The 25,431-nt window shown below is 52.7% G+C and overlaps 1 protein-coding gene across 4 annotated transcripts in view; it reads right to left on the reverse strand.

Moving 5' to 3' along the window:
* Positions 1-2,091: 2,091 nt before the first annotated feature.
* BICD2 (BICD cargo adaptor 2) overlaps positions 2,092-25,431 on the reverse strand; it is a 48,573-nt gene continuing 25,233 nt past the window's right edge. For 2 of the 4 annotated variants that reach the window (XM_005582258.5, XM_045372978.3), the window contains exons 2-8: positions 19,702-19,914; positions 13,392-13,544; positions 11,045-11,500; positions 9,284-10,327; positions 8,545-8,696; positions 6,007-6,217; positions 2,092-4,193 (exon numbers count right to left, since the gene is read on the reverse strand). In XM_005582258.5, coding sequence (XP_005582315.1) covers positions 4,188-4,193; positions 6,007-6,217; positions 8,545-8,696; positions 9,284-10,327; positions 11,045-11,500; positions 13,392-13,544; positions 19,702-19,914 — 2,235 coding nt within the window. In that variant the 3' untranslated portion in view covers positions 2,092-4,187. Of the gene's footprint in view, positions 6,218-8,544; positions 8,697-9,283; positions 10,328-11,044; positions 11,501-13,391; positions 13,545-19,701; positions 19,915-25,431 lie in introns of all 4 variants that reach the window. The other 2 variants (XM_005582257.5, XM_045372977.3) reach the window with 1 other exon arrangement.

Raw genomic sequence — 25,431 nt, forward strand, 5'->3', positions numbered from 1 at the left:
TCACTTGCCTTTCCTCTGAGTGCTGGCTACACAGTGTGACACTATTCAGCTTGCAAAAATCCAGTCAGCCAGTGGACACTTTTATTTGCACTTTAATGTATGTGTGCTATACTTCACAAAAACTTTGAAGAAGCAAACCTGATGTGGGATGTCTGTTCTCCTGAGAGGCTTTGTGGGAAGAAGGCAGCCCAGTGACTCACCAGGACTAGCAGACACCCTATTAATTTGTGCTGCTGAAGGATAAATACTTCCTAAAAAGCATATGAGGATAGGGGTATACTAGTTACACAGCTGTGTTCGCTGTGTGCAAATTCGTTCTGTATATTAGGATGTGCACACTTTCCTGGATGCAAATTACACTCTGTTAGTAATTTGACTTAAAATTATCTTCCCCACAGGACAAAGACCTAGATCCATGGCCTGTGTCCAAAGCACTGGTGATGATGATGACAGTAAGAACCATATTAGCACCAATCATCAATTGAGTACCTGCTGCATGCTGCTACCAAGGGCTTGATGAAGCTTCACAACCACCTATACAAGAGGCACTATTTTGTCCCCACCTAACAGACAGGGAAGCTGACGCTCAGAGAGCTAAGGCAGCCAGTTATCAAATGGTGGTGATTCAATCATCAGTCCAGCTCTCAAGTCCATGCTGTTGTTGCCAGCTCTAGTAATCTGCCGGGAAGTAGGGGTGAAAACACTGCAGGGAGATGGAAGATGCAGAGGAAATGGAGACCACCCTCTCCCAGAGGCAAGGCTGAGCAGAAGGCCTTTCAGCATGGACTGTCCCCCTCTGCAAACTCCTGAGACCCCACCCACTCGAGAGGCTGCTGCTCCATCCTTGAAACTGAAGACTGTGTTCAAGGACCCAGAAGATGAGGATAGGGGGAGGGCAGACTCAGTGTCTGGATGCCTGTGCCAATCAAATACACCACCAGGCAGAAGCGAGCTAGGCCACACTGGGCCATGCACAAGTGTGGGAGTGGAAGGCACAGACACTGTCCCTGGAAAGGAGCCTGCCCCACAGGGCCCTGATACCTTAGACCTCCCTTCTCCTTGAGGGTCTTCTAGATCAGTCGAGGGCTTTCTTTTCAACCTTTTCCAGGAGTTGGACAACTGCCTCTTTTACTCCATCAGAAAGAATGGTTTAAACAGAAAACAAGTCCCAACAGCTGCTACTAAAGCAGAAGAGTATCATCAAGGGCTGGAGGTTCTGCAGTGACAGTGAAGCGAGGAAGGGTGGTATGGCAGTGAGACTTCAGTCAGATGGCGGGGTCCTGGGGAAGTGGCATGGCAGCGAGACTCTAGCCTGCGATGGCTTTCCAGAGGGAAGCCACACATGAGTGAAGCCACATAGGCCTGAGTGAGGCAGTCGGATGAGGAGGTGGCAGGAGTGTGCCCTGGTATTTACTGTCCCCTTTTCATACCCAAAAGCAATCACATGAACATGCCCACTGTATGTGTGTATATATTCCTACAGACAAATGTGATTCCTGGGTTCAGAGAGTGAGAGTTTAGACAGCAAAGGATTCTACGTCATCTGAATCCCTGCCTCCTCATCAGGATGGCGCAGGCTACTCCTTGTTTCAGTCTATGTATACACGATGTGTTCTCACCACCACGCTGCTGTGGCTTCAAACCTGATGCTGCACCTCAGAAGACCCTTGAGGAGGACAGAGGCATAAGGCGTCAGGGCGCTGGGGGCAGGCCTCTGTCCAGGGGGCACTGTCTGTGATCTCCACTCCCACAAATGTCGCATGGCCCAGTGTGGCCTGGCTCACTTCTGCCTGGTGGTGTATTTGATTGGCACAGGCACCCAGACACCAACTCTACCCTTTCTCTACCCTCATCTTCTGGGTCCTTGAACACATTCCTGCTTCAGGGATGGAGTGACAGCCTTCCCACATATACGTGACCCCTCCCCCCTCTCCTGAAGGTGGACCCCAGGCTGCTTCCAGCTCCCACTACCAGGGTTACTTGCGAGGCTGGCTTTATTGCTGTTGTTGTCTGAGGCAGTGGAATTACTGTGCCTTGCTTAAACCACAGTCATCTGGAGCACGGAGTCAGAACAACCACAGAGAACAAACATGTGCTTTGTCTTTTTATTATTCTTTATTGGTCCTACCAATGTGACTCTTTACCCAGGCCCACTGTTCCTATGCGCACTGGCTTTGTAGGCATTCACATCACATGTCTGTGTCCTGAAAATCTCAATTAATTTCTCCTTCCTATTCCTTTTCCATGCTCTGCCTCATTTTCTCAGAAATTGAAGGCATTTAATTATTACTATTTTTTTGTTTGGGTCTGTGTAAAGGTTCCTTGGCAGGAGAACATGCATATGACTTTAAAATAAAGACCAACATTCTGACACTAAGGTAATGCACAGAAAAAATACAGTACTCAGACATCGTTGCAAATAAATACCCCATACAGATGAAGTTATCTCAAATGTAACAATATTTCTTATGAATCAACACTGTAACGGAAGGTAAAAATAGGAGTCCCTACAACTAGGAATAAGAAATGCTTATTCCAGGAAACAGAATTCTTTTATTTTTGTCATTTATATTATTATAATTTTTCCTTTTTTGGAGAAGGAAGGACAGTTTTTCTTCCTCCAAGAGTACCAATTTGACCACTCCCACGAACCTCACTCAGCAAACAAAACAGGATGTAGACCTGGTTTACTAAGGAGTTTTAATGAGTTCTGTTTCCTGAAATTAACAGTGATTAGTTACACCAAGCAAGAGAAGATATAATGTCTCGCTTTCACATTTGCAAAGAATACTATGGCTAACCCTCGTCCCCTACTGCGCATGCCAACAGAGCGTCGGCCCTCCTGACACCCTCAGCTCTTCACAAACGTGGCGTTCATACAGCTTGCTCAGCTTGTCCCAGAAGGTCCATTTGGTTCCCAAAGCACACTCAAGGTTTTGTGTTTGCTTTCATTTTCTAAGCCCCTGAATTTGCAAGTAAAGAATCACTGACTAACAGAATTTTGCACAATGACTGTTTTCTTTCCCTCAATGAAGATGCCCAGGTCCGGGTGTGAGGAGCGCCTGCCTCACCTGCTGTCCACGCTGGCCTTCGGCATGCCCACTAGCTCTTCCCTGCTCGCTTTCAAGAATGATCTACGCTGGGACACCTCCCTTAACTGATGAAGGCACTACTGGCAATGATTACTAACAAAAAGGTGTTGAAAGAGAACACCCTAAAAATCGACGACTGTAGAATTTTCTAAGTGTACCACAATTTGGCACAACAACCAGAGTAACAAAACAATTCCAATTTGGAATTTTATTGGTACAGTTGTATAAAATTCTGTTAATCAGTCATGCTTCACAATGTCCTAAAACCCAGAAAATTCTGGAATTTGTAGGTAATACTACTCATTCAATAATTTATCTTTTTTTTTTCAAGTGCCTATTACTGTTTTAACCAGAGCAAAGGTCAAGTTTTCTTCTTGTTACATTGAACTATTCCTAAGAATAATAATAATACAATATGAAAAACCCCAGAATCTGAATACCCTGGATTTCTTAATGAACATGGCATTTAAAATCTGTAATTTCAAACATGAACCACAATGCCGTATGATCTAAAGGCTGCTGAACCACAGCGTGGATACACGTAGCCGGGCTCCTTGCTGGGTCAAAGCACTCATCTCCGAGTCTAAAGCTACACGCTACGGAGCACACAGCTCTGCCTCGTGCTGACACCAGACAAACACAGTGGGAGCTGAGGCGGACAGCTACAGGACCACGAGCATAGACCACGGCACCTGAGACCGTCTCTATGCGAGGAATTAAGGAAGCAAATATAATATCAAAATATCAAAAGTGCACAGGTTGATCGGATAAAAAAAGAACATGTGTAACAAGGAGCCCCGTGGTGGGCGTTTCCAGCGGGCTCCTGGCGAGCCTGGCAGCCAGGGAAGAAGGGTCTTCGGCCCACACAGAGGCCTTTCCACGCAGCAGCTCGCAGCATGCTCAACATTAAAGCTTTTTTTCCTCCCATTAAAAACTTGGGGAATGCTATTTTGAAAAGAATTGCAGTGGTATATCCAAAAAGTTTCTAAGTGGGCTTTTAGGTTGCCCTTCCTTCCTCCTTGTGGGCCACGAGAGGGAAGGGGAGGGGGCTGCAGTGTGACAGGGCTGGGTGGCCAAGTCCTCCTGGCAGCTACTCTACAGCTGAAAACGGGAGAAAAGAGAGCGTTAGAAAGCGGTCATCAGTCGCTTCCTGTTTATCTGACAACTGAAGCTCTCCACGTGCTGGGAGGGTGCGAGCACGTTAGTTGGCAGAAGAGAAGACCTGCGTGTGTTAGGGGGAGCCCAGTGGCTTGAGTGTCTGCAAAGCCCCTTAGGAGTATGGAGAGAAGCTGTGTGCCAGGCTTGCAAGGAGAGGGCAAAGCACGTGCAGGGTGAGCATGCCAGCAGTCATCCCACTGCGAGTCTTGCTGGGGCAGGGGGATCTGGGCCCAGGATGAACACGCAGGGAACATAACATGGGCCTGTCCTGGAGTCTGGAGAGGACCGAGACATACTCGGCACCAAAGGGAAGAGCACGCAGGGTAGACAGCTGTGGGAGGGGGCAACACGGTCTCTCACCAGGTAACTCGAATGCCTCTTCCGCATGAGACAAGGCAAGCAGCCTGCAGGGGAGAAGACTGCAGCCTCAAGTCCAGCTGGTTCCACGGGGTGATCGGGAGAAAAATACTGATAAAAGTTCTGCTCAGAATGTGGGAAGGCAGGCGGCCTGATGCCAAAGCTCTGGTGTGGATGGAGCCTCTGGAAATGGGAGAGCCCTACAGCTACCTTTCCTCTTTCTCTGTTGCCATTCCCCAAATTGCACTAAATAAAGAGACCTAAACATCTCCTACCTGTGAATCCTGACAATTGGCCCTGGCCCCATGCAAAGCTTTCCCAGCACCAGGCTAGGCTCTGGCTACAACTGTGGGTGTCCAACCCAGCCAAGCCCCTGGTGGCTCAGACTTCAGGCTAGGGTTTTCAAAGCCCCATGTCTTTGGGACTGAACCCCCTAAGGACAGCCAGATAATTGGCTGCTGAGGTCACCCCAAGTACAAAAGGACAGGCTCTGCACTGAGGACCAAGGTCTGGCCAGGCACTTGGACAGCTTTTCTCATGAAAAATGAAAACCTGGGGCCTTGGGCCCTGCCCATTTGTCACCACACAGGCCACTAGACAAGCATCCTGATCTCAGAAATGTAAAACCGAGCTCTGGATTCCTGGGTTATGGTCAGCTGTGTCTCTGCCATGTGTGTCTGGCCAGCAGAATACAGGGGCTCAGGGCTGCTCTTCTCTGGGCTTGGGGAAGAAATTCTGCACTTCTGTCCTGAATATGATTTGCAGTGAGATAGTGCATAAACTACAACATAATCCTTTCCATGAAACTATGCCAAGTGCAGAGCCGTCCTCTGAAGCAGTACCTATACGGCAAGCTGGAACCTCCTAAAACTGCTTTCTAGCGCTGACATTAGACACATGCGAGGAACATGCAAGTTTCAACTCAGGTTCTGCCCCATTTGGGTGCTGAGGGAGCAGGACCAGGACTCCTTCACTTGGGTTTCCCCAAGGGTGCCCAGGGCTTAGAAGATGCTTTCATCACACATCTGCTGCAAGAATGTGCAGCTCTATCCCCACCTCTGACCCCCACCTACGAGAGCAGCTGAGGACTGGGTGCTCCTGAGGGGGCTTTGAGGAGTGAGAAGCGACACAAAGCTCTCACAAGTGTCCTGCTGATGCACACGCCCCATGGCGCCTCAGCTAGAATCCTACCCTCTGTGCATTAGTCACGTTAAGATTGACCTAGCGCCGCTGTTCCGCTGCTGCTGGGTTAGTTGAGGTGAAGCAGATGTTAGCTGCAGCGTGCGGCGCCCCACAGCCCCTAATCACAGTAAATGCTGTGCTTCTCGCTGCAGAACACCTGGTTGGCCAGCCCGGTGCCCTCGGCCCTGTCGCTGGCACAGGCGCAGGCGTGACTTACGCTCGGGGTGGCTGGCTTGGCCTTCGGGGCAGCTTTGGTGCGGCCACGCCGGGTCTGCTCATGGTCCAGCTCGAGCAGCTCCAGCCGCTGGGTCAGTGCCAGCTTCTGCTGGATGGCCATGCGCAGCAGCGAGTTCAGCGTCTTCTTCTCGTCCTCGGCGGCCGCCAGCTGCCGCTGCATCTCATCCAGTTGTGTGATGTACTCGTCACACCTGTGGGTACCAAAAACATGACTGAGGAGTGGGCAGAGCCGAGCAGAGGAGAGCAGGGCAGAGCCTGTGCAGCCCTTTGAGAGGCCTGCACCAGAGCCATCCTTCGGTGTGGCCTCTGGACTGGAGGGTGGGGGTGGGGGAGAATTATTCTGGCTTATTTTAGCACAGGCTTTGCTCGGACAAATCCCTGATAAGGGTGAGAGGGAGGCTTGGGCCCAGGCAGGGCAGCCCTATGAGGCTGGCTTGAGTTTTGTGGTTTTGTACGGGAGGGGCTGCTGTGCTCATTCAGCAGCATGTAGTGCTTACAGAGAGGCTATGCCCCTCAGTGACTGGGCTGCTTCTAGGAGGTGCGCTCCCCACTTAAAAGGCCTCGAGGTGGCCTGGGGCATCAAGACATGGAGATGCCATGGCTTCTAGGGTGTGGACGTAAACCTAAGCAGGACTGGGCTTGTTCCCAAGGTCGATGCTTCGTCAGTCTGTGCTGAGCACTGACCGGAGCCAAGGAACCATGTGTGTGGATGCCATCGATAGCTTCATCCCAAAACCCGGTGCGGAGCTGTGGGAGGGTGTGATGTGTCCCTGGATGCCCTTCCTCCACATGTCCCATATGGGTGGGGCTTGGTAGAGACACAGGGCGGGTTAAACCCCGGGGCTCCCAGGGTGGTAAGGCTGTGCAGGCACTGAGCGCAGCCCCACCCTGCCCACACGCACCCCACCCTGCCTGTCCCCACCTGCCAGGAACTGGCCCTTGGATAGCACCCTCTCCAAGGACTCTGCTGCCCACCCTTTTGAGGACACACACTGAGCTGTGATCCTTGCAGGTTCAAAATCTTGGCTCCATCTGAAAAGTTAACTTTTAAAATAAAACAAATTTTAAAAGGTAGGGTTTACATGCCAGATGCTGAGAAACTGTGGAATTTTTTCCCAAGCCCCAGAAAGACAAGACGCCTCCAGAGAAACCCTGGGCCTCTTCCTAGTCCATACCCCGCCCTGGCAGGGCCTGCAGGGATACCGAGAAACTGGGAGTGCCTGGCACCAGGCTTGAGAGAAGCAGGCCCTATGTGCAGTTCCCACCCTGTCCAGCTCAGATCCTCAGCTTGCTCACCCACAAAAAGGAAACATCTAGGTTATCTGCTGCGCCCATGGTGGGCCTGGCTGTCCCCCATGCAGGGCTGGCCCCATGGTGCTATCCCAATATGACCCAGCAGGTGGCACTACCCATCTCTGGAAGATGAAAGACAGATGGGGGCACCTGTCAGGGAGCACCTGGGAAGATGCTGGAACCAGGACCTGCCCCACAGAGGCCCATGAACACCTAGGGAGCCTCGATTCCCAGCCTTGGGGTCTGACTCCCAGCCAGGGAGGGGTGTGCACCCACCAGGGGCAGCCCACCCAGAGCCCACTACTAAGAGACCCACCGCGGAGGAGGAAGGAAAGCTGGTCTCCTCCAAGCCCCAAGGCCCTCTCCTCACCTTCCCCAGATTGGCAAAGTGGAGGATGGGAGGTGAGTACCCAGTGGTCACAATGACGCAGAGGTACAGGGCTATGCACAGAAGTGGGACCCGAACTGTGGACCCCAGCAGTGACCTGCTCCAGCCAGGAGGGTAATCCTCCTTCTGATTCTACAAACATAAATGCATACTTGTGCCATATGGCCAAGTTCTTGGGGGCGAATACCTCATGAGAGAAAAGGCCAGGACTCCTCTGTCACCTGTTGGCCCCAAGTAAGTCCCTGGAAATGTTGGATCCAAGGGGTGGGAGCCCAAGCACCCCCTGAAGCTCTGCAACTCTGGCCCATCCACTCCAGGATCTGCTCTCCTCAGCCCCTCTGCCCTCAGTCTCCATATATGCAAAGCAGAGGCAAGCCTGGGCCTGCTGTGCTTTCAATCACAGCAAAATCGAATCAGCGCCACAGAACCAGGCTCCTGGGGGCTGGGCTAGGTGTGAAAGGAACAGAAAAAGGATCACACACGCTCTGCTATCCCCGGCCACATGTGGTCACCTGCCAGGCATGCGCTACGCTCCAGCACCTGCTTGCGTGACCTCGAAGGAAACTGAGGTGACCTCGGAGGAAACCAACCCCATGTGGCCCCCATATCGCCTCACCCTTTCTTGTCACCAACTTGAGCACCAGTATGCCAGAGATGTGCCAGGGGCCATGCTTCCCCAACCTTGTACCATGTTGGCCCCAATGGAGCTGGGCACAGCCACTGACTAGGCAGGGCTGCAGGCCTCAGTATAAGGCAGTGAGAGGCTAAGGGTTTCAGAGCAAGTGCTGAGGACAGCTGGCCTCAGGGAAGGGGAGGGCCCGACAGCAGCACGGTTACCTGGTGGCAAACATGGCACGCAGCGAGGAGAAGGTGGCTGCGTCCTCCTTGAGGGCCTTGAGCTCATTGCGCAGCTTCATCATGGTCTCGGTAACCATGGCCTTCTCATTCTCATACTTGCTCTTCAGGTTGGCAAGGGCCACCTCGGCTGTCTGGGGTACAGATGTGTAGGGTAGAAAAGTGAGAGGCGTGAAGTCATCCTAGAGGTGCTCTGGGAGTAGGACGGGGAGCCCTGGTCTGAAGTGGTGGCGGTGCCTGGGAAGAGAGCTCCTGGGAGGCCCCTCCCTCTGACAAACCCTGGGGATGGACTCCAGCAGCTACGCCATGGGGAGTCCCACCTGCTGATTCTGACTGGCAGAGGAGGGACTGCCCCCAAACCTGCCTACGGGACCCCCACAAAGCCCCACAATCACTCTCCACAGCTCAGACTACGGCTCTCACACGTTTTCCCGCCAGCATCAGGAAGCACTATGAGGCAGTCACAGTGAGTGAATGGCAGCGGCATTTCTCACTGGCTGAGTGGCTCTGCTGAGGGGCCCTCATGCCCACCTGCCTGCTCCACCCTCCCAGCTGGGGGCCCTGAGCAGGGGAGGGCAGGCGGCCAAGCTACTGTGGGCTGGCTTTGCCTGGTGGTGACGTAGGCCTGGGGGGCCCCGTGGCAGGGGTAGGAAGGAGGCCAAGGGGAAACACCCTGAGGCCAGCAGTGGGTGACAAGTGGCCCTGCCGCCTGGCGTCTCACCTGCTTGTTGGCCTTGAGCACAGTGCGCAGCGTGGTGATCTGCTCCCGCTTGGTGCTGAGCAGCGACTTCAGCTTGAGGATCTCCTCCATGAGCGCCTCCTTGTCCTTGTCCACAGCAGGGCCCAGCTCCTGAGAAGCAATGCGCTGGCGTGACAGCTCCGTGGTGCGGTCCACGGCTGCCTGCAGGTGCTTGATCTGGTCGCGGATGATAGCAATCAGGTTGTAGATGTTCATGGGCTCCCGGCGTGGGTCACTCAGGGGTGATGGCAGTGAGGAGCCAGGTGAGGGGCTACTGTCCCCGCTCCCGCCATCGGCTCGGCCGGCCTCAGGAGCCAGCAGCCCCTTGGGTAGAAGGATGGGTGAGCGGCGGCCACGCCCCTCAGGGCTGGTGCGGCCCCCGGGGCTGGTGCGGCCGGCCCCGCCCTGGCCCTCGCGGTAGTAGTCCAGCATGACACGGTTGGGCGTCTCATTGTTGCACATGCACACATGGTGGTAGAGATTGGCCAGCTCCTCACTGAAGGTCACCAGCTCATCCTGGGCCACACTCAGGCTGCCCTGCGTCTCACCAGCGACGTCGCTCACCTTCTTCAGCTCCTTCTCCAGCCGGGCCAGTAGCTCGCGGTCCTGGCGGCTGGCCTTCTCCAGCAGGGAGACCTTTTCCATGAGCGCCTGGCCCTCAGCCTCGTAGCGGCCCTTCTCCTCAGCATGCTGGGCCTCACGAGCCTCGTGCGTGCTGCGCAGCACCTTGAGCTGCTCACGGAGCTCACCAGCCTCAGCCACGGCCACGTGGTACTTGCAGGCCAAGATCTCGGGCCCGTTGATGTCCACCTCGTAGTAGTCGCCATCCTCATGGCTGTCACGGTCCTTCTCATTGTCCAGGGCCGTCTGCCGCTCCTTGCCGGCCTGCAGGCGCCGCAGGGCACTCAGATTCTCTGTGAGGCGGGTCACCTTCTCCTGCTGTTCTGACAGGGATCCCCGCGTGTGCTCCAGCTGCTTCTGTGTGTCCTGCAGCGTCACCAGCAGGCCCGCCTTTTCCCGCTCCATCTGCAAAGGCACAGGCAGCAGGACACCACGTCAGTTGCTATGGACTCCGAGAGCTTGGAGGACCCCCAGGATGGCCCAGTGACATCCCACCCCACGTCAGGGCAGGCTGTGAGCCCCAGGTTCCTTGGTCATGCTGTCAGTGAGGTGGACAGAGACCCACAGGGTGTGGAAAGGATGGAACTCATGCTGGGCCCTCAGAACACTGCCCGTCACCAGTAATGGTGGTCACCCTCAACGCAGGCTCTTTCCCCACTCATGCTACAAGGGATCTGGGCTCAGAAAGTGGAGCTCTAGGCTGGCTGGGTGTGTAGTCGGGAATATTAGTGCCCTAGCCCTCTGCTTCAGAGGACGGGACTCTGTTGCCTTGGATCAACAGGGTCCACGTCCCAGGAGATGAGCCCATGTATGACCCTGGTGGGCCCCTCTGACACCTGGCCTGCGTGCAGGGACCACATGTGGGGCCAGTGTCTCATCACTTCACCCTGACACCATGTAGGTAACAGGGGAGCAATGTGGGTGCTGTAGTGCCAGGAAACCACTTCTCTGGGACTCTTCTATGTGTGCTCCTGGAGTTCCATTTATGGTAAGGAAGCAGGAGATAAAATCAATGTAAGGAAAAGGGGACGTTAACATCAGCAGAGTCAGGCAGGCACTGCTCAGTGAGCCCTGCAGGGCTGGAGTGGGCACAGTGTGCCGAAGGCCCCGCTGCCTGCTCACCTGCATAAGCTGCTGCTTCAGCTTCTGGATCTCGGAGAGGTTGAGCTCACTGAGTAGGTCGGAGACGAGACTAGGGGAGGGCGGTGCAAGGCCCTCCTTCTTGGGCGTGGAGGTCTTGTTGTCCAGTGGCAGCTTGGCCAGACCGCCGTGCTCAAAGCCATTGACCAGGGCCTCGGCATCGTTGTTGGGCTCAGCAGCATCGTCACTGAACTTGAGGCCATCCAGTGAGACGTGCAGGTGGCTGGTGTAGAAGGAATCATTGATGCTCATGTAGTGTGACAGCTCCTTGCGCAGGCTGTTCTTCTGCTCGCGCTCCGTCTTCAGCGTCTCCAGTGCCTCCTCCAGCTGCCGCTCTGAGATCTCCTTGAGGCGGATGGCATCCTCCAGCTGGCTGTTGAGGTACTCGGTCTCCTCCTCCAGACGCTTGATCTCATGCTTGAGGCCCTCAAACTCCACCTGGGAAAAGAAGTCAACGCTCTTGCGTCAAGGCAACATGGAAGCTCCTTTTAGGCCCCATAAATGAAGAAAACACATCAGCACACCAACTCCAGCCACCCATGAAGCACAAGGTGAAACGCCAGGTGAAGTGCCATCCTGGGAAGGGAGGGAGCCCGTCCAGGCCAAGACTACTTCCCCTGCTCAAAGATGTGGATGCTAACAAGATTCCAGGGCATGAGATGTGAATGCAACGAAAGCCTCAGCCCAACCCACCCACCTTGGGATTAGCAGACATTGGGAAGGCAACACAAATGTCTGAGGTGGCCCCAAGCCAGGACTGTACATGTGGAGATGCACCAAGAACAACACACATCCACCCATAGAAGGCTGCCAACCTTGTATTAAGTCATTCACAAATATTACCAAGTGCATGCTGATTTAAAATTTTATAAAGTTATTTAATTAACATTAACAGTTAACTAAATATCTTAAGATACATAAAAATGCATTTCAATGTGCGCTGTGATCATGACTTCTAATCATATTTCAAAATGAAGGAACACAAACTCCCAAGGCAGAACATCTCAGCTACTAAACCTCCACACGCACATGACACCCAGACCTGGAGGAGCTCGAAGGTAGGTGGGAAAAGCAACATCAAAGTCTTGTCTCCATGAAAATCGTATTTGCAGGTGGACAAGGCAAAAGTAGATAGAAAATGATGCCTGATGTGGAGGTTCAGAATTTGTGGGCAATTTCTAAAACGATTTCTTATTTTTCTGTAATATTTGGGCAAAAAAATCAGAAACAAACCAGTAACAGGAAGTGCTGAGCACATCTCTGCGGTCTTGGGTCGGAAGGGACACCTACTACCACATCCAAGGTGTGCTCACAGGTGGTGGGTGGAGCCCTCGGTCTCAGCACACAAATGGGGAGGTGAGGAATCCCAGACAGGGAGAGACTCAGACTCCACTGAGCGCCAACCCGAGGACAGGGTCGCCTCAAGCCTCAGTGTCGCTTCTCCTAAGGCCACTGTGCGCTGGGCTCTGCCAACAGCAGCACCAACGACCAAATGGTACTTACAATGTAGACAGCGGCTAAGACTGTTCATGTGCACGAGCTGTCACAGAGGGACCAGGCTAGGAGCTCTGCACAAACACATGAGCTTCCTCCTCCGGGCACAAATACCACATTCCCTGATGGTGAGACTCAGAGGATTTTGGTGGTAGAGGATTTGAGGAAAGCAAGGAAGACATCCATGGCATTCTGGGGGAAGTTTTGGGGTTTCCTGAGAGAAAAGACTCCCATTCCCCACCATGCAGGATTGTGGCTCTTGGAGACAGAAGAGCAAGTTCAGGCCTTGAGTGGCAGCAGAACAGCAGAGCACGTGATAATTTAGTCACATCACAGAAAGAAGGGACCCTCCTCATTCATCTCTGTCACAGGCAGAGACCCTGCTCATCCCTGTCAGAGAGGGGTCCCTCTGAGACCTCATAAGAGACAGAGGGGTGTCTGTTCATCCCCATCAGAGAGAGGACCTTCCTCGTCCCTGTCACAGGCAGAGACACGGGAATACTGCAGGCCTCATGGTCAGCACGCGATGGGGGAAAGAGTCTCAAAGTCCAGTCTGGGGTTTTCCAGTGTAATCTCTTCATCACCTCTCAGATTTTTGTTTTCATTTTTGTTGGCTGGGACACCTCAGCCTGGCCAATGTTAGCAAACACTGCAGCCAGAGTTTCATCTTTTGGAGGGTCTGGGTCCCACCAAGTGTACCCTCTGCCTCCCCAGTGGGAAAGCTGGCCCTGGGCCTCAGGTGTGCGGAATGAGACAGGAACCCTTCTCAACAGGGAGAGGCCTCGAGGCCCAGTTAACCCGCGTGCCACCTCCACCCCACAGGCCCAAGACTCGCCTGGTTCTGTCTGAGCACAGACACTTGCTTCTGCAGGCTGATGTTCTCCTCCTCCAGCTCTGAGTAGTCCTGCAGCAGGCGAGCTTCCCGGAATTTGTACTCCTTGATGTCATCCCGCAGGCGGCCACGCTGGATCTCCACATTCTGGTTGATCTGTTGAGGGAGAGGGAAAGGCAGGTGTGAGCAGCCTCCACAGGGCACGAGAGGGGCTCAGAACAGGCAGGCACACCATGGCTAGCCACACAGCCAGAACTCAAGAGCCCAGGCTTGCAGGTGCTAGTATGACTGCCTGGAAAGGAGAAGGAGCCCAGAGCAGTGTGCCAGAGTGCATGGCGGACTACAAAGTTTCCAGAGTAAATCCCCTCAGCCCTTCTCAGCTGGGAACCCCTGACAAGTGACTACCTGCTCCAACCCTTGGCTTCTTCATCTTTACATTAAAATGGGGTTAAAAGTAGTTCCTGCCTTCTATTATTGGACACGTACACAGTAGTGTGCAGGTGGGCATATAAATGGTATAGTGCTGTGGCAAACAGCCTGCAGGTGCTGAAACTGTTAAACACAGAGTGTCGACCCCAGAGAAATGCACACATGCCCACAGAGAAACTGGTCCACAAATGTTCACAGCAGCAGCGTTCATTTTGCCAAAAGGTGGAAGCAGCCCAAGTGTTCATCGACTGACGAATGAATAAACAAAATGTGGTCTCTCCACAATGGAATGTTGTTCAGCCACAATAAGGAATGACGTATTGACACATGCTACAACATGAATGACCCGTGAACACAGTCTGCTGAGTGAAAGAACGCCTGTCACGAGAGGCCATGCATTGTATGATTCTATTTCCATGAAATGTCCAGAATAGGCAAATTCATAGAGACAGAAAGTAGGTTAGTGGCTGCCAGGAGCTGGGGAGGGGGATGGGGAGTGACTGAAACAGGTTTTCTTTTTGGAGCAATGAACTGTTCTAAGATTGTGGAATGGTGCACATATATGTGACTCTAATAAAATATACTGAATTGTACACCTTATGTGGGTGAACTATATGAGACATAAATTATCTCAATAAAGCTGTTAAAATTTAGTTTGGGTTGTAAGTTGCCCATAAGGAGCCAAGAGATGTCATGGGAGAGGCTTGTGCAGGGTTGGGGCGAACAGGATGCAATCAAGGCAGAATTCCAACTTGCTGCCATAAGCCAGGGACCTGGGCCCCTCAGCCGCTGCCCTAGCAACATTCAGGGATGTTTCTTCTTTGTGATGGGAGCTGGCCTGTATATTACATGTTTAGCATATCCCTGACCTCTGCCCACCAGACACAGCCATCTCCTCTCCAGACATTGCCAATGTCCCCCAGGGACAAAATCATCCCCTTGACAAACTCTCTATCTCCTCCCTGTACTCTGCTGACCCAGCTGCCTCCCTGTGTATCTGCAAAGGCCTGGCTCCCCAGACCACCACCACCCCTGCTCCAAAGCCCTCCTGGACTCTCAGCCAGAAGCCCTGTCCATCTTGCAGGCCCCACAGCTTCGTCCACCTCTTGCACTGTTCTCTTGGCTCATGCTATGGTTTCTCCTGGTCACATGTGTGTGCTCATCTGAATGGAACATGCTTTATAGACAAGATTCCAAGATCCCACGCAAGTACACACAAAACAGTCATACTGGGTTAGCAAAATGAAATAGGACATCCCTCCCCAAAACAAAGGAAAAAAGGAATGCAACAGAGAGGGGAAGAGAGTCAGCGATATAGAGCAAGTACTACTGACAAATGCTTATTATTCACAAAGATTACACTTAAAATCTACAGCAAATGGACACAGACATAGTCCTCTCATTGTAAGTGATCCAAGTAAGTGACAGAAAGCTGACACCAAAAGAAACAGAGATACCATACAGGGAGGAAGAGAAGGCCTGGCAAAGCCTCGTACCAGAGGAGAAAGTGAGCAAGCTGCATGCTGGGATGAAGGGAGAGAAAGCTGCACCAGCACAGCCACCACCAGGGCCAGGCCCCACAGTGGCTACACGAGGAGTGGATGGGGAGTGGGCAGGCTCTCCAGCCTCTCTCCTGTTAGTGAGACTGCAGCGAGTGCAGCGCTCCCCACGAGTGTGCCTAGGGGAGCTACACAAGCCAAGTCACACCCAGGCTCTCCACACCCCAGCTGGGGACTTGGGCACCTCTATGCCAGAAAAGTTTCTCCAATTCCTGCTTTTTCCTTGCTAACCAGCAAGCAAGCAGTCTGCAACAGGTGTGCAAACATGTGCCACCTGATTCAACGCAGTCACCCAGCTGGCTCCTCAGGTGGAGTGGAAGCTGAGGGGAAGGTCTAAGTCCCAGCAACTCTCGCAGGCCTGCCAGTCAAGATCAACAAACCTAGAAGGTGCTCCAGGCAGTGGGAAGAGAGGGCCAAGAAGCTTCCATGTGCCTGGGCAGAGAGACAGTGCCATGCCCAACTAAAGACTGAAGCAGAGAGCCTGGCTGGATGCCTCATAGCATTAGGGTCCCCCAGAGGCACACACGAGATTTCTGTTCCCTTGGCAGTGCCCATGTGAGTCCTCAGGGTCCTTCACCACCTGGCCCAGGCAAGGTGTACTAGTTCTGCCTTGCACCATTGCCAAACCCAGAACACAGAGGCACACCCATGTCAAATGCTGGCCTGGCCATACCATGCCGTGGGTGACTATGGCACCATCTCTGCTGATGCTGTAGGACACAAACACTGTGCTTTCATGCCCACACCACTGGGCGTAGGCAGCCAGGCTCATCTGGCCTGCCACGTAGCACCTCCATCCAGCACACGCCCAATTGCCAAGGGCTCAAACAGGCTGACTGGTCGCCATGGGGTTTAGTTTTCCCTCAAGTAAGCACCTTCTCCCAGTGAGCCTGTCTGATGTCAGCCCAAAGGAGTACAGGGGACAAACTCTGCTGTGTGTGGCCGAGCAGCCCAGATGAAGGAGGTGGGAGCACAGGCCTGTAGCTGACCACCAGGGTCCCATCTCAGCTCCCCTTCTATGGGATCCCCACACCTCAGACGGCTCATCAGCAAGCACGGTGTGACAACTGCCTGCTTCAAGGAGCCACTCCGCAGGGGGTCGGCTGCCGTCTCTCCTGTCCCCACCAGACCTCAACCCCAGGACACTCTCATCTCTGCCTTGACGGCCTAGGCCAGCCCCTTCACCCTACTCCTTCTTGGGGCAAATATGAAGAAAGATCTTGGTGTGTGTGTGAGACCTGGCTCTGACCCCAGGCCTCCTGTGGCTCTCTGGGCCTCTGATTCCCCATCTGGGAAATGGAGCCACGTCCCCACTAAGGCCCCATCCAGGTCAGTCCTCAGAAGCTCCCCCACCTGCCAGGGGCCGGGGCAGGAAAGATGCTCTCACGAGCAGCAGAGAAGCTGGAGGACCTGCCCACATGTGGGGCCCACACATACACAGCGATTAGAGTCAAGATCTGAAAAGCACCTCTCCTCTACCAGCCAGGACACCTTAGGCACATGGTGGAACCTTGCAAACCTCTGTTTCTTCACATCTGACAAGATACCAGTAGGGTCACCAGAAGGACCAGGTCTGAGGCAATCAGAACTGTCCAACACATGCCAAGTATGTTTGTTACTGTAAAGCTTCACAGGTCCTCATGGTGTGTTGGGGTGTGGAGGTGGACAACCAGTTGACACAAGGGAGGAAAAAGGGGAAGGGCTGTTGAGGGTAGCAGGGTGGTGGGTCAAAGGATACAATGAAGGTTGTTTTATCGTCAAATGTACCCTTTCTGACCCATGAGATGTGAGCCTTGGGCAGTGATTGGGCAAAGCCATGTTGGGGGGTAGGGGAGCATGGAGGAGCTTGGCACAGTGGCTCAGAACAGCAGGCAGCAGAAGACAAGAGTTGTGCACGGCTGGGACTGGTGGTGGTGAGACAAGGTCAGTCCTAGAGATGCTCCACCCCAACCAGGTACCCAAGGCGAGGACCTGGGATGGTTCCTACAGCTCTGCAGCAAGCCAGGGCAGGGACACGGGCATGGGGGACACAGCATGCCCAGGCACCCAGGCAGGGACCCTCAGGAGAGAGAGGGAAGGCTGAGGGGTGTGCAGGGAGTGTCAGGATTTCCTCCTGAAGCACAAACAGAACCACAGAAATCCTCTCTTCCCCACAAGACCTGCAGCATCTTTAACTTGCTGTGCTCATTTCCAGTCTCACCTGAAGCCAGCAGGGCCACCCAGCCCTCTTTGGCCTCTGCCACCAGAGATAGGTCTGTTGGAAGAGACAAGGAGTGGAATGTGCTGGGCTAGGGAGAAAGCACCTGCACACGCTTTTCAGGAATAGAGGGGCCAGACAGATGGCAGCTGGGGCAGCCAAGGATACATCTCTCCAGCCACACAGCCCCTCCTCCCACTGACCAGAGGGCTCCTTGTGGGAGGAAATGAGATCATGTACTGCCGCTTCAGAATCTGAGACTCGCCACCCTGACTCCAAGCCAAGCTCCTCCCTGGACCCCTAGGGCCTCAGCGATCTCTGACCTCTCATTCCTACCGCTGCTGGCACCGAGGGCAGTATCCTTCAGTACTGGCATGCTAAGCCAACCGCAGCAGCCCTAATCACTGCACACCCTCAGGGCCTATGCCCTGCTGACCTCCAGTAAGATTATCTGCTGCAGAGGGTGGGGCTCCTGTGGCAGGAACAAGGGTCCACAAGTGCTCCGACAATGTGGGGAGAAGGAGCTGTGGGGCGAAGGAGCTGTGGGGCATCCTCTACAAGGGGCTTCAGAGACTGTCGGTTTACAGACGGGGAAACTGAGGCCAGGACTAACGATAAGGCCTAGGCCAGGCCCCAAGTCTCAGTGAAAGGCAAAGTCAGTATCAGCCCATTCCCAACCGACTGGTGCTCCACTCCTCCAGCCATTCCCAATGAGAACTTGGGGCTGACCCTCAAAGGCCACGGCCAGGAGGACTACAGATCACTTGCCAACTTCCAGCTCCACTTGCAGAACCCAGGGACCATCCCACCTCCATCTTGGTGATGGGGCCTCATCCTTCCTCAGAGGGCATTGGCCCCTCTTGCCCCCATGACAGGCATCTCAGCCCCACTTTTGTCCCCACAGCCCACTCCCCGTGTAACCACCAAACCCAAGCTGGACCCTGCCTCCTTCAGGGCCCCACCCAGGCCTGCGGGACTCGCCCGACACTCCTCCTGCCCTTGGCTCAGCCCCACAGTGAACATGCCCCTGCCCCAGGGACAGGCACGGGGTACGGCTCTCCCCTGATATCTGCCACATGCCTTCTAGGAGAATGAGACTTTCCTCATGCTGTGTCCTCAGGTTCACAGACACCGAGACCCCAGCAGGGCTCAATTAAAATACGTGCCAGTCAGTGAGGAAAGACACTCAGGGGCTCACTCAACCTTCCCTGAGCCTCCTGTTCAAGCCAGCGAGACTCACCTCCCACCTGCCCCAGTGGAAGACTCTCCTCCTCCTGGTGGCTCACACTGCACAGGCTCCACGCCCCACAGCAAACCTCCCAAATCCTGCTTTAGCCATATCGTTCCCCTGGGCTCCCCAATCCTCCCCGACTCCAGGGCCTAAGTGTCAGGGCCATGAGCAGCTGGTCCTGTGGCCTTTGTGCCTGTCAGGGCCCAAGAGCCAAGCTGGTTCCTCTGACTTCATGTTCACAAGCTCATGGATGGACACCACAGTTTCATTTCTAGATGCAGAGCCTGTGCCATGTACCCATGGCTGTCCATGGGTACCCAGGACTCCAACAGGCTCTAGTGCCAGGGACCACTCACCCAGACCCTCCCTGCAGGCACTCTGCTGTGCACAAGGCAGGGGTGTGGCCGCTGGGGCCACTGGCGGTGGTCTCCACCCCTAATTCTCAGACACGCACATCCTACCTCGAGTCTCCATGGAATATTTGGGGTTTGTGTTCTTATTACAGTTGGGCATAATGCAGGCCCTGAATGACACAAAACATTCCCAGGGCAGGGGGGAGTCCAATGACGAGGAGTGCCCCATGGGCATCAGCCCTTAGCCTCCACGAGTGGCTAACCGCACCCCTCCCTGACTGACCACCTCTCTGCTCTGGACTTGCTCATGGGACTTGCTTCACTAGTGAGATGGAAGCAAGCCAGATGCAGCGGAACTCGTGGGTCCATCTCTCTCCCTTCTGCCACATGGGCAGTGGAGGATGAGACAAGGAAAGCAAGACAGCCCAGCCAGCTGCAGCATCCCCAGAAGCCAGCCCAGCCCAGCCACCCACCAGGCACACCTGCTATGTGACCCTGGTGGCACTACTGCAGCCACAGAGTAGGCCCCTCCTCACCCCCTCACCTCCTTCAGCTCCTGGGCCACGGAGGCCAGGCGTTCATTCTCCGACTGCGTGTTGGTGAGGACATTGCGCAACTGCTTCAGCTCCGTCTGCAGCTCTAGCACCTTCCGCACGTAGTACTGCTCCTTGGAGGCCGACTCCTGGATCAGGCTCTCCTCCCGGCTCTCTCCGTCAGCAGCCACCTTCTTGTGATTCGTGTGTGCTTGTCCAAAGGCCTGCATCAGGAGACAAAACACTTGTCAGGTGGGCCTCCCAGGGGCACTGAAGGATAGAGACTCAGCTCACAGGCGACATTCATGCTGCAGAACAACAGCAACAACGATGGGGACTGTGGGCCTGAAGGGAGGGCCCCCGCCCTGGGAGGTGCATCTGTGACGTGCCTATGGTTTGCACACATGCAAACGCAACAAGCTGCACCCAAGATTCATTTGCTTCACCAAAATAAGAGAAAGCCTGGTCTCTGAGGAACAGTGTCTGCACTGGCAAGACAAGTACTGGAGTCAGGGAGCCGCAGCGGGCACGTGTGACAGCAGCTGGGGCCCGCGGAGGGAGCTCCCACACAGCTCCTACCTCCTCCCACTCCAGATGGCACGCCAGCCACCACATATGAAGGGCAGAGGGAGTCTGTCCATCCTGCTGCCTGATGCTGGCTCATCCTTCACGCCTGGGAGAGACCTGGACTGAGCAGTCAGAGCCCCAGTCCCAAGGACGGCAGTGATGGTAAGAATTAGACAGAGGCCAGCACAGTGTGCCACCTACTCTGCCTAGTTCCTGGCTCAGAGGCCAACATACCAGCATGTTCCAGAGGGGTGAGGAACAAGGGGGGCGGGGGCTGCATGTGGCAAAGAAGTGTAGGGCCCTGGGGCTCAGGGAGGAGACCTTATGGGTGAGATCGACCAGAAAGGCGTGCTCGCCTAGCCCAGGGTGACCACCTGCCCACGCACCCGAGAGACGACAGCTGTGTCATGTCCATGCCCAAAAACCCAGGCCAGCCGGCTTCCCATCGTGTATACCCCAGGCGAGTGGCCCAGCCTCCAAGCAGGTGCCATCGCCCTCCTTCCCTCCCACTGCCCACTACCCCCGCATAGCTGGCATGGCAGGACAGGGCTTCCATGGGTAGAGGGCAGAGGGCCCGCAGTGTGTCACCCCAGCAGCCCCTGTCTCACTGGCCGCTCCACCACAGAGTTCTTGAGGGAGACCTTATCTTTTTACGGTAATCCTGGCTCATGGCAGAAAACAAGATCAAGAGAGATGCGACTGAAAGTGGATGACTTTGTTTCCCTAAGAGAGAAAAAGGAGCATGTTTCACTCATTTACTATTCAATATTAAATCTAAGAATTCAGTTCAAGAAAATAGGGAAAATGTACAAAACCATGAAGAAGGATGTTACTAAGCAGGACAGTTTCTAATTTCAAGAAATCAAAGCAAAGAGTAACTCATTTCCTCCCACCAGGAGACTGGCAAAAGAAACCAGGGTCTAGTCTGAGTCCAGAGTCTCACGGGACCAATAGGGGAATCAAGGGGAAGACAGACTGATCTCACAGCACTGTGAGGATCACAGGATCCTGCCTGGAAGAGCACACATGTGCTGTGGCAGGTGTGGTGACATGTGCTATAAGGTATGTGTTGTGTGTGTGTGTCTCGTGGTGTTGTGGGGGACACCCCTAAACAAGGCTAACAGGACAACACAGCCCAGCAGGAAGACTGGTGCTGGCACTGGGACTCCACCTGGGGACTCAGGACTGTCATGGACACTCCTGCTGTGGATGTACAGACGTCCATGGCACCCACACTTCTGCGGAGGCTGGGTCTTGCTCACCTGCCCCACCCATCAACACAACACCACTCTGTGGAAGATGTCCGTTCTTCCACAAGGCAGTCGGGTCAGCGCCGTGATTTCTGCTCTGTTCTTATCCTAGTCCCAAGGAAGGACCGAATCATGATGTCTACACAGCACCTGATCCACCCTGCCCAGCCCCAGGCCACAAGAATGGAAACCAGACATGGAACTGGCCCCAACTGTGGGCTCCCCACCCAAGTGGCAGCCAGGCCCCAAGTCCCTCACTGAGTGAGGGGCCCACAGGCTGCAGGCGGCATGGGCAGCACCAGACCATCTGGGCCTTCTGACAAGCAGGCGGGACCCAACTGAAGGGTCCAGCACACATGGCTGCTCAGAATACGCCCACAAGCCTGGAGCTGGGGATGCACACATCACCTCAGAAGCTTTCTCCAGGTATGACAGCTAAATGCCATGACACGACATTCAAGTCCGGGCCTCCTGGCCTGAGACCTGGATCTTTTCCTTTGCTTAAGCTCCCAGCCCGGGGCCCATGAACACTCCTAGGCAGCTTTTCAAACACACTGAGATAGAGACTTCCGCCTACAGCCAAGACAAGATTGTTGCAGAAATTAGGACTACCTTCTCTGTGAAAACTTAAAAAAAAAAAAAACACAGACAATGACAGAATATAAATAAATAATAAGCAGTGGTTTTCACGTCATGGGCACTAGATAGTGAGGGACAGATCAGGGGAGTTCCAGGAGCCCCCTCCACCAAGAGAACTTCCCAGCCATGGAAAAATGGGAGACTGAGTCAAGGCGTGGCAGACCCTGTCAAGGAGGGACTGGAAGATGGCAGCAGGGCAGCCAAGCTAGGCAGACCTGCACACAGAGGGCCAGAATCTCCACTGAGGACCAGGCAGCACAGAGCTGAGGAAGTCACTGAAGGACCACCGAGAGGGGCAGAGAAAGCAATCCCCACCATTTACACCAGCCAAAAACAGCACCTGCTCCCACCAGCCACAGGAGAGCCCTCCTGATGCACAGGCAGCAGGGGAGCACTCCCAGGGCCTGACAAAATTCGTCTGGATTAAATCTGCTCTGATACCACAGAGTAAAGCTTAAAGACAAAACCTGAAAGGACCGATCTGATTCCAAGTCACTTAACTACATCCCAGAACAAAGCTCAAGAACACATGAAGGAATACAAAAACATCCATCTCCCAACAGGTGAGGTCCACTGCCCGGCATTCCATCACTAACCACTGAGTAGGCAAAGGTGTACGAATGAGGAAGACAGAAAAAGATCCAGATAGAACTTCTAGAGACGAAAAGTACAGCGGATGGGATTCACAGCAGATAAAACAATGCAGAAGAAAAGATTAGTCAACTTGAAAAACCACAGCAAACTATCCAAAATGAAACACAGAGAAAAAAGGCTAAAAGACAAAAGCAAAACTCGAACAGAGCATTGGTGAAGTATGACACAATTTCAGGAAGTCTTACATAAGGACTAATTGGAGTCCCCAAAGGAGAAAAACAGGAAAATAAAAAAAAAATTGAAGAAATCAGAGCTGAAAATTTTCCAAATTTCATGAAAATTATAAACCCACAGACATCAGCAGCTTGTCAACCCAAGCACAAGAAATATGAAGAAAACTACACCAAGGCATAACATAAAATTGTTTAAAACCAATTTTATAATAAAAATATTAAAATCAGCCAGAAGAAAAAGGATACATGACTCAAGAGGAGCAAAGTTAAATGACAGCTGATTTCTCTAACAAGCCAGGAGACAGTGGAACAACATCTTTTAAACGGCAAAACAAAAAAACTTAACTAGAATGATATACTCACTGAAAACTGTTCACAAATAGAGGTGAAATACTTCAGACGTACAAAAGCTGAAAGAATTTATCAACAGCAGATCTGCATTGGTATTTAAAGATATGTTAAATAAAATCCTTCAGGCAGAAGAAAAATAATACCATATGGAATCTATATCTACATGGAAGAAATGGTAATTAAATAGGCAAACATAAAATACTTATTTTTATTATTTAAATCTCTTTAAAAGATAATTAACTTGAAATTCAATACAATCCCTACCAAAATTCCAAAAGCCTTTTTAGCAGAAACGGAAAAGCTGATTTTCAAATTCATATGGAATTGCAAAGGGCCTAGAGGATCTAAAACAACATTCAAAGAGAGTAACAAAGTGAGAAAACTCACAATTTCAAAACTTAATACAAAGCTACAGTGATCAAAACAATGTGGTACTGGTGTAAAGATATAGAGACCAACGGGATAGAATAGAGTCCAGAAATAAACCCTTATATATATGGTCAATTGATTTTTGGCAAGGGTACAAAAATAATTTGATGTTAAAGAATAGTTTTTCGGCCAGGCGTGGTGGCTCACGCTTGTAATCCCAGCACTTTGGGAGGCCGAGGCAGGCGGATCACTAGGTCAGGAGTTTGAGACCAGCCTGGCCAACACAGCGAGACCCCGTCTCTACTAAAAATAAAAAAAATTAGCTGGGCGTGGTAGCGGGTGCCTGTAATCCCAGCTTCTTGGGAAGCTGAGGCAGGAGAATGGTTTGAACTCGGGAGGCAGAGGTTGCAGTGAGCTGAGATCACCCCACTGTACTCCAAGCTGTGCGCCAGAGGGAAAAAAAAAAAAAAAAGGTTTTCAACAAATGATGCTGGGGGCAAGTAGCTATATATATGCAAAATAATGAAGCTGAACCCCTACCTCACATTATACACAAAAATTAACTCAAAATGAATCAAATACCTAAATATAAGAACTAAAACTATAAAACTTTCAGAAGATAATGTAGGGATTAATCTTCATGACCTGGGATTTGGCCATGAATTCTTAGATATGACACCAAAAACGTTAACTAACAACAGCAAAAAATTAGTCACTTGAACTTCATCAGAATTAAAAACCTCATACATCAAAGGACATAATCAAGTGAAAAGACAACCTACACCATAAAAGAAATGTTTTCAGATTACCTATCTGATAAGGATATGGTATCCAGATCATATAAAAAAACTCTTACAACTCAATAAAAAGATAAACAACTGGCTGGGCGCGGTGGCTCACGCCTATAATCCCTGCACTTTGCGAGGCTGAGACAGGTAGATCACCTGAGGTCAGGAGTTCAAGACCAGTCTGGCCAACATGATAAAACCCCATCTCTACTAAAAATACAAAAAAATCCGCTGGGTGTGATAATCCTGTAATCCCAGCTACTCAGGAGGCTGAGGCAGGACATCCACTATGGAGGTTGCAGTGAGCCAAGATCATGCCACTGCACTCCAGCCTGGGCAATAACAGCGAAACTCTGTCTCAAAAAAAAAAAAAAAAAAAAAAAAAAAAAGACACACAACCTAATTAAAAAATGAATAGGCCAGGCACAGTGGCTCATGCCTGTAATCCCAGCACTTTGGGAGGCTGGGGCGGGCAGATCATGAGGTCAGGAGATCGAGACCACAAAATTGAGGCACAACGGAGTTCAATGCTTGCCAAGGGTGCACAGTATGGGATGGTGCAGGGCTGGAGACAGAAGGCTGGCAGAATACGCCTCAGGATGGAAAACAGGGCAGTAAGGATCCTGTCCAACAGATGAGCCCAGTGCCCCACCCTACCCCTACTCCTAGGAGATAGAGAAGGCAGGCCAGGTACCAGGGGCACCTGTGAGCACGAGCCCATCTGTGCCCACCACCCCCATCTCAGGGAAGCACAGCCAACATTCCCTGCTAGCACCTCTGAAATAAGCTGCAGCGGCAGGGCTATGTGACTGTGGTGGGCACCAATCACAATGTGCCTCAATTTCCTCATGTGAAACCTGCGTTAATAATGTCACCAATCTGAGCTTAGTGCTGTGGAGGAGATTTAGTCAGTTAACGTAATTCACTTACCAGAGTCTATGTGGCCTCCT

This window comes from Macaca fascicularis, chromosome 15 (assembly GCF_037993035.2).
Source record: "Macaca fascicularis isolate 582-1 chromosome 15, T2T-MFA8v1.1".
Taxonomy (NCBI): domain Eukaryota; kingdom Metazoa; phylum Chordata; class Mammalia; order Primates; family Cercopithecidae; genus Macaca; species Macaca fascicularis.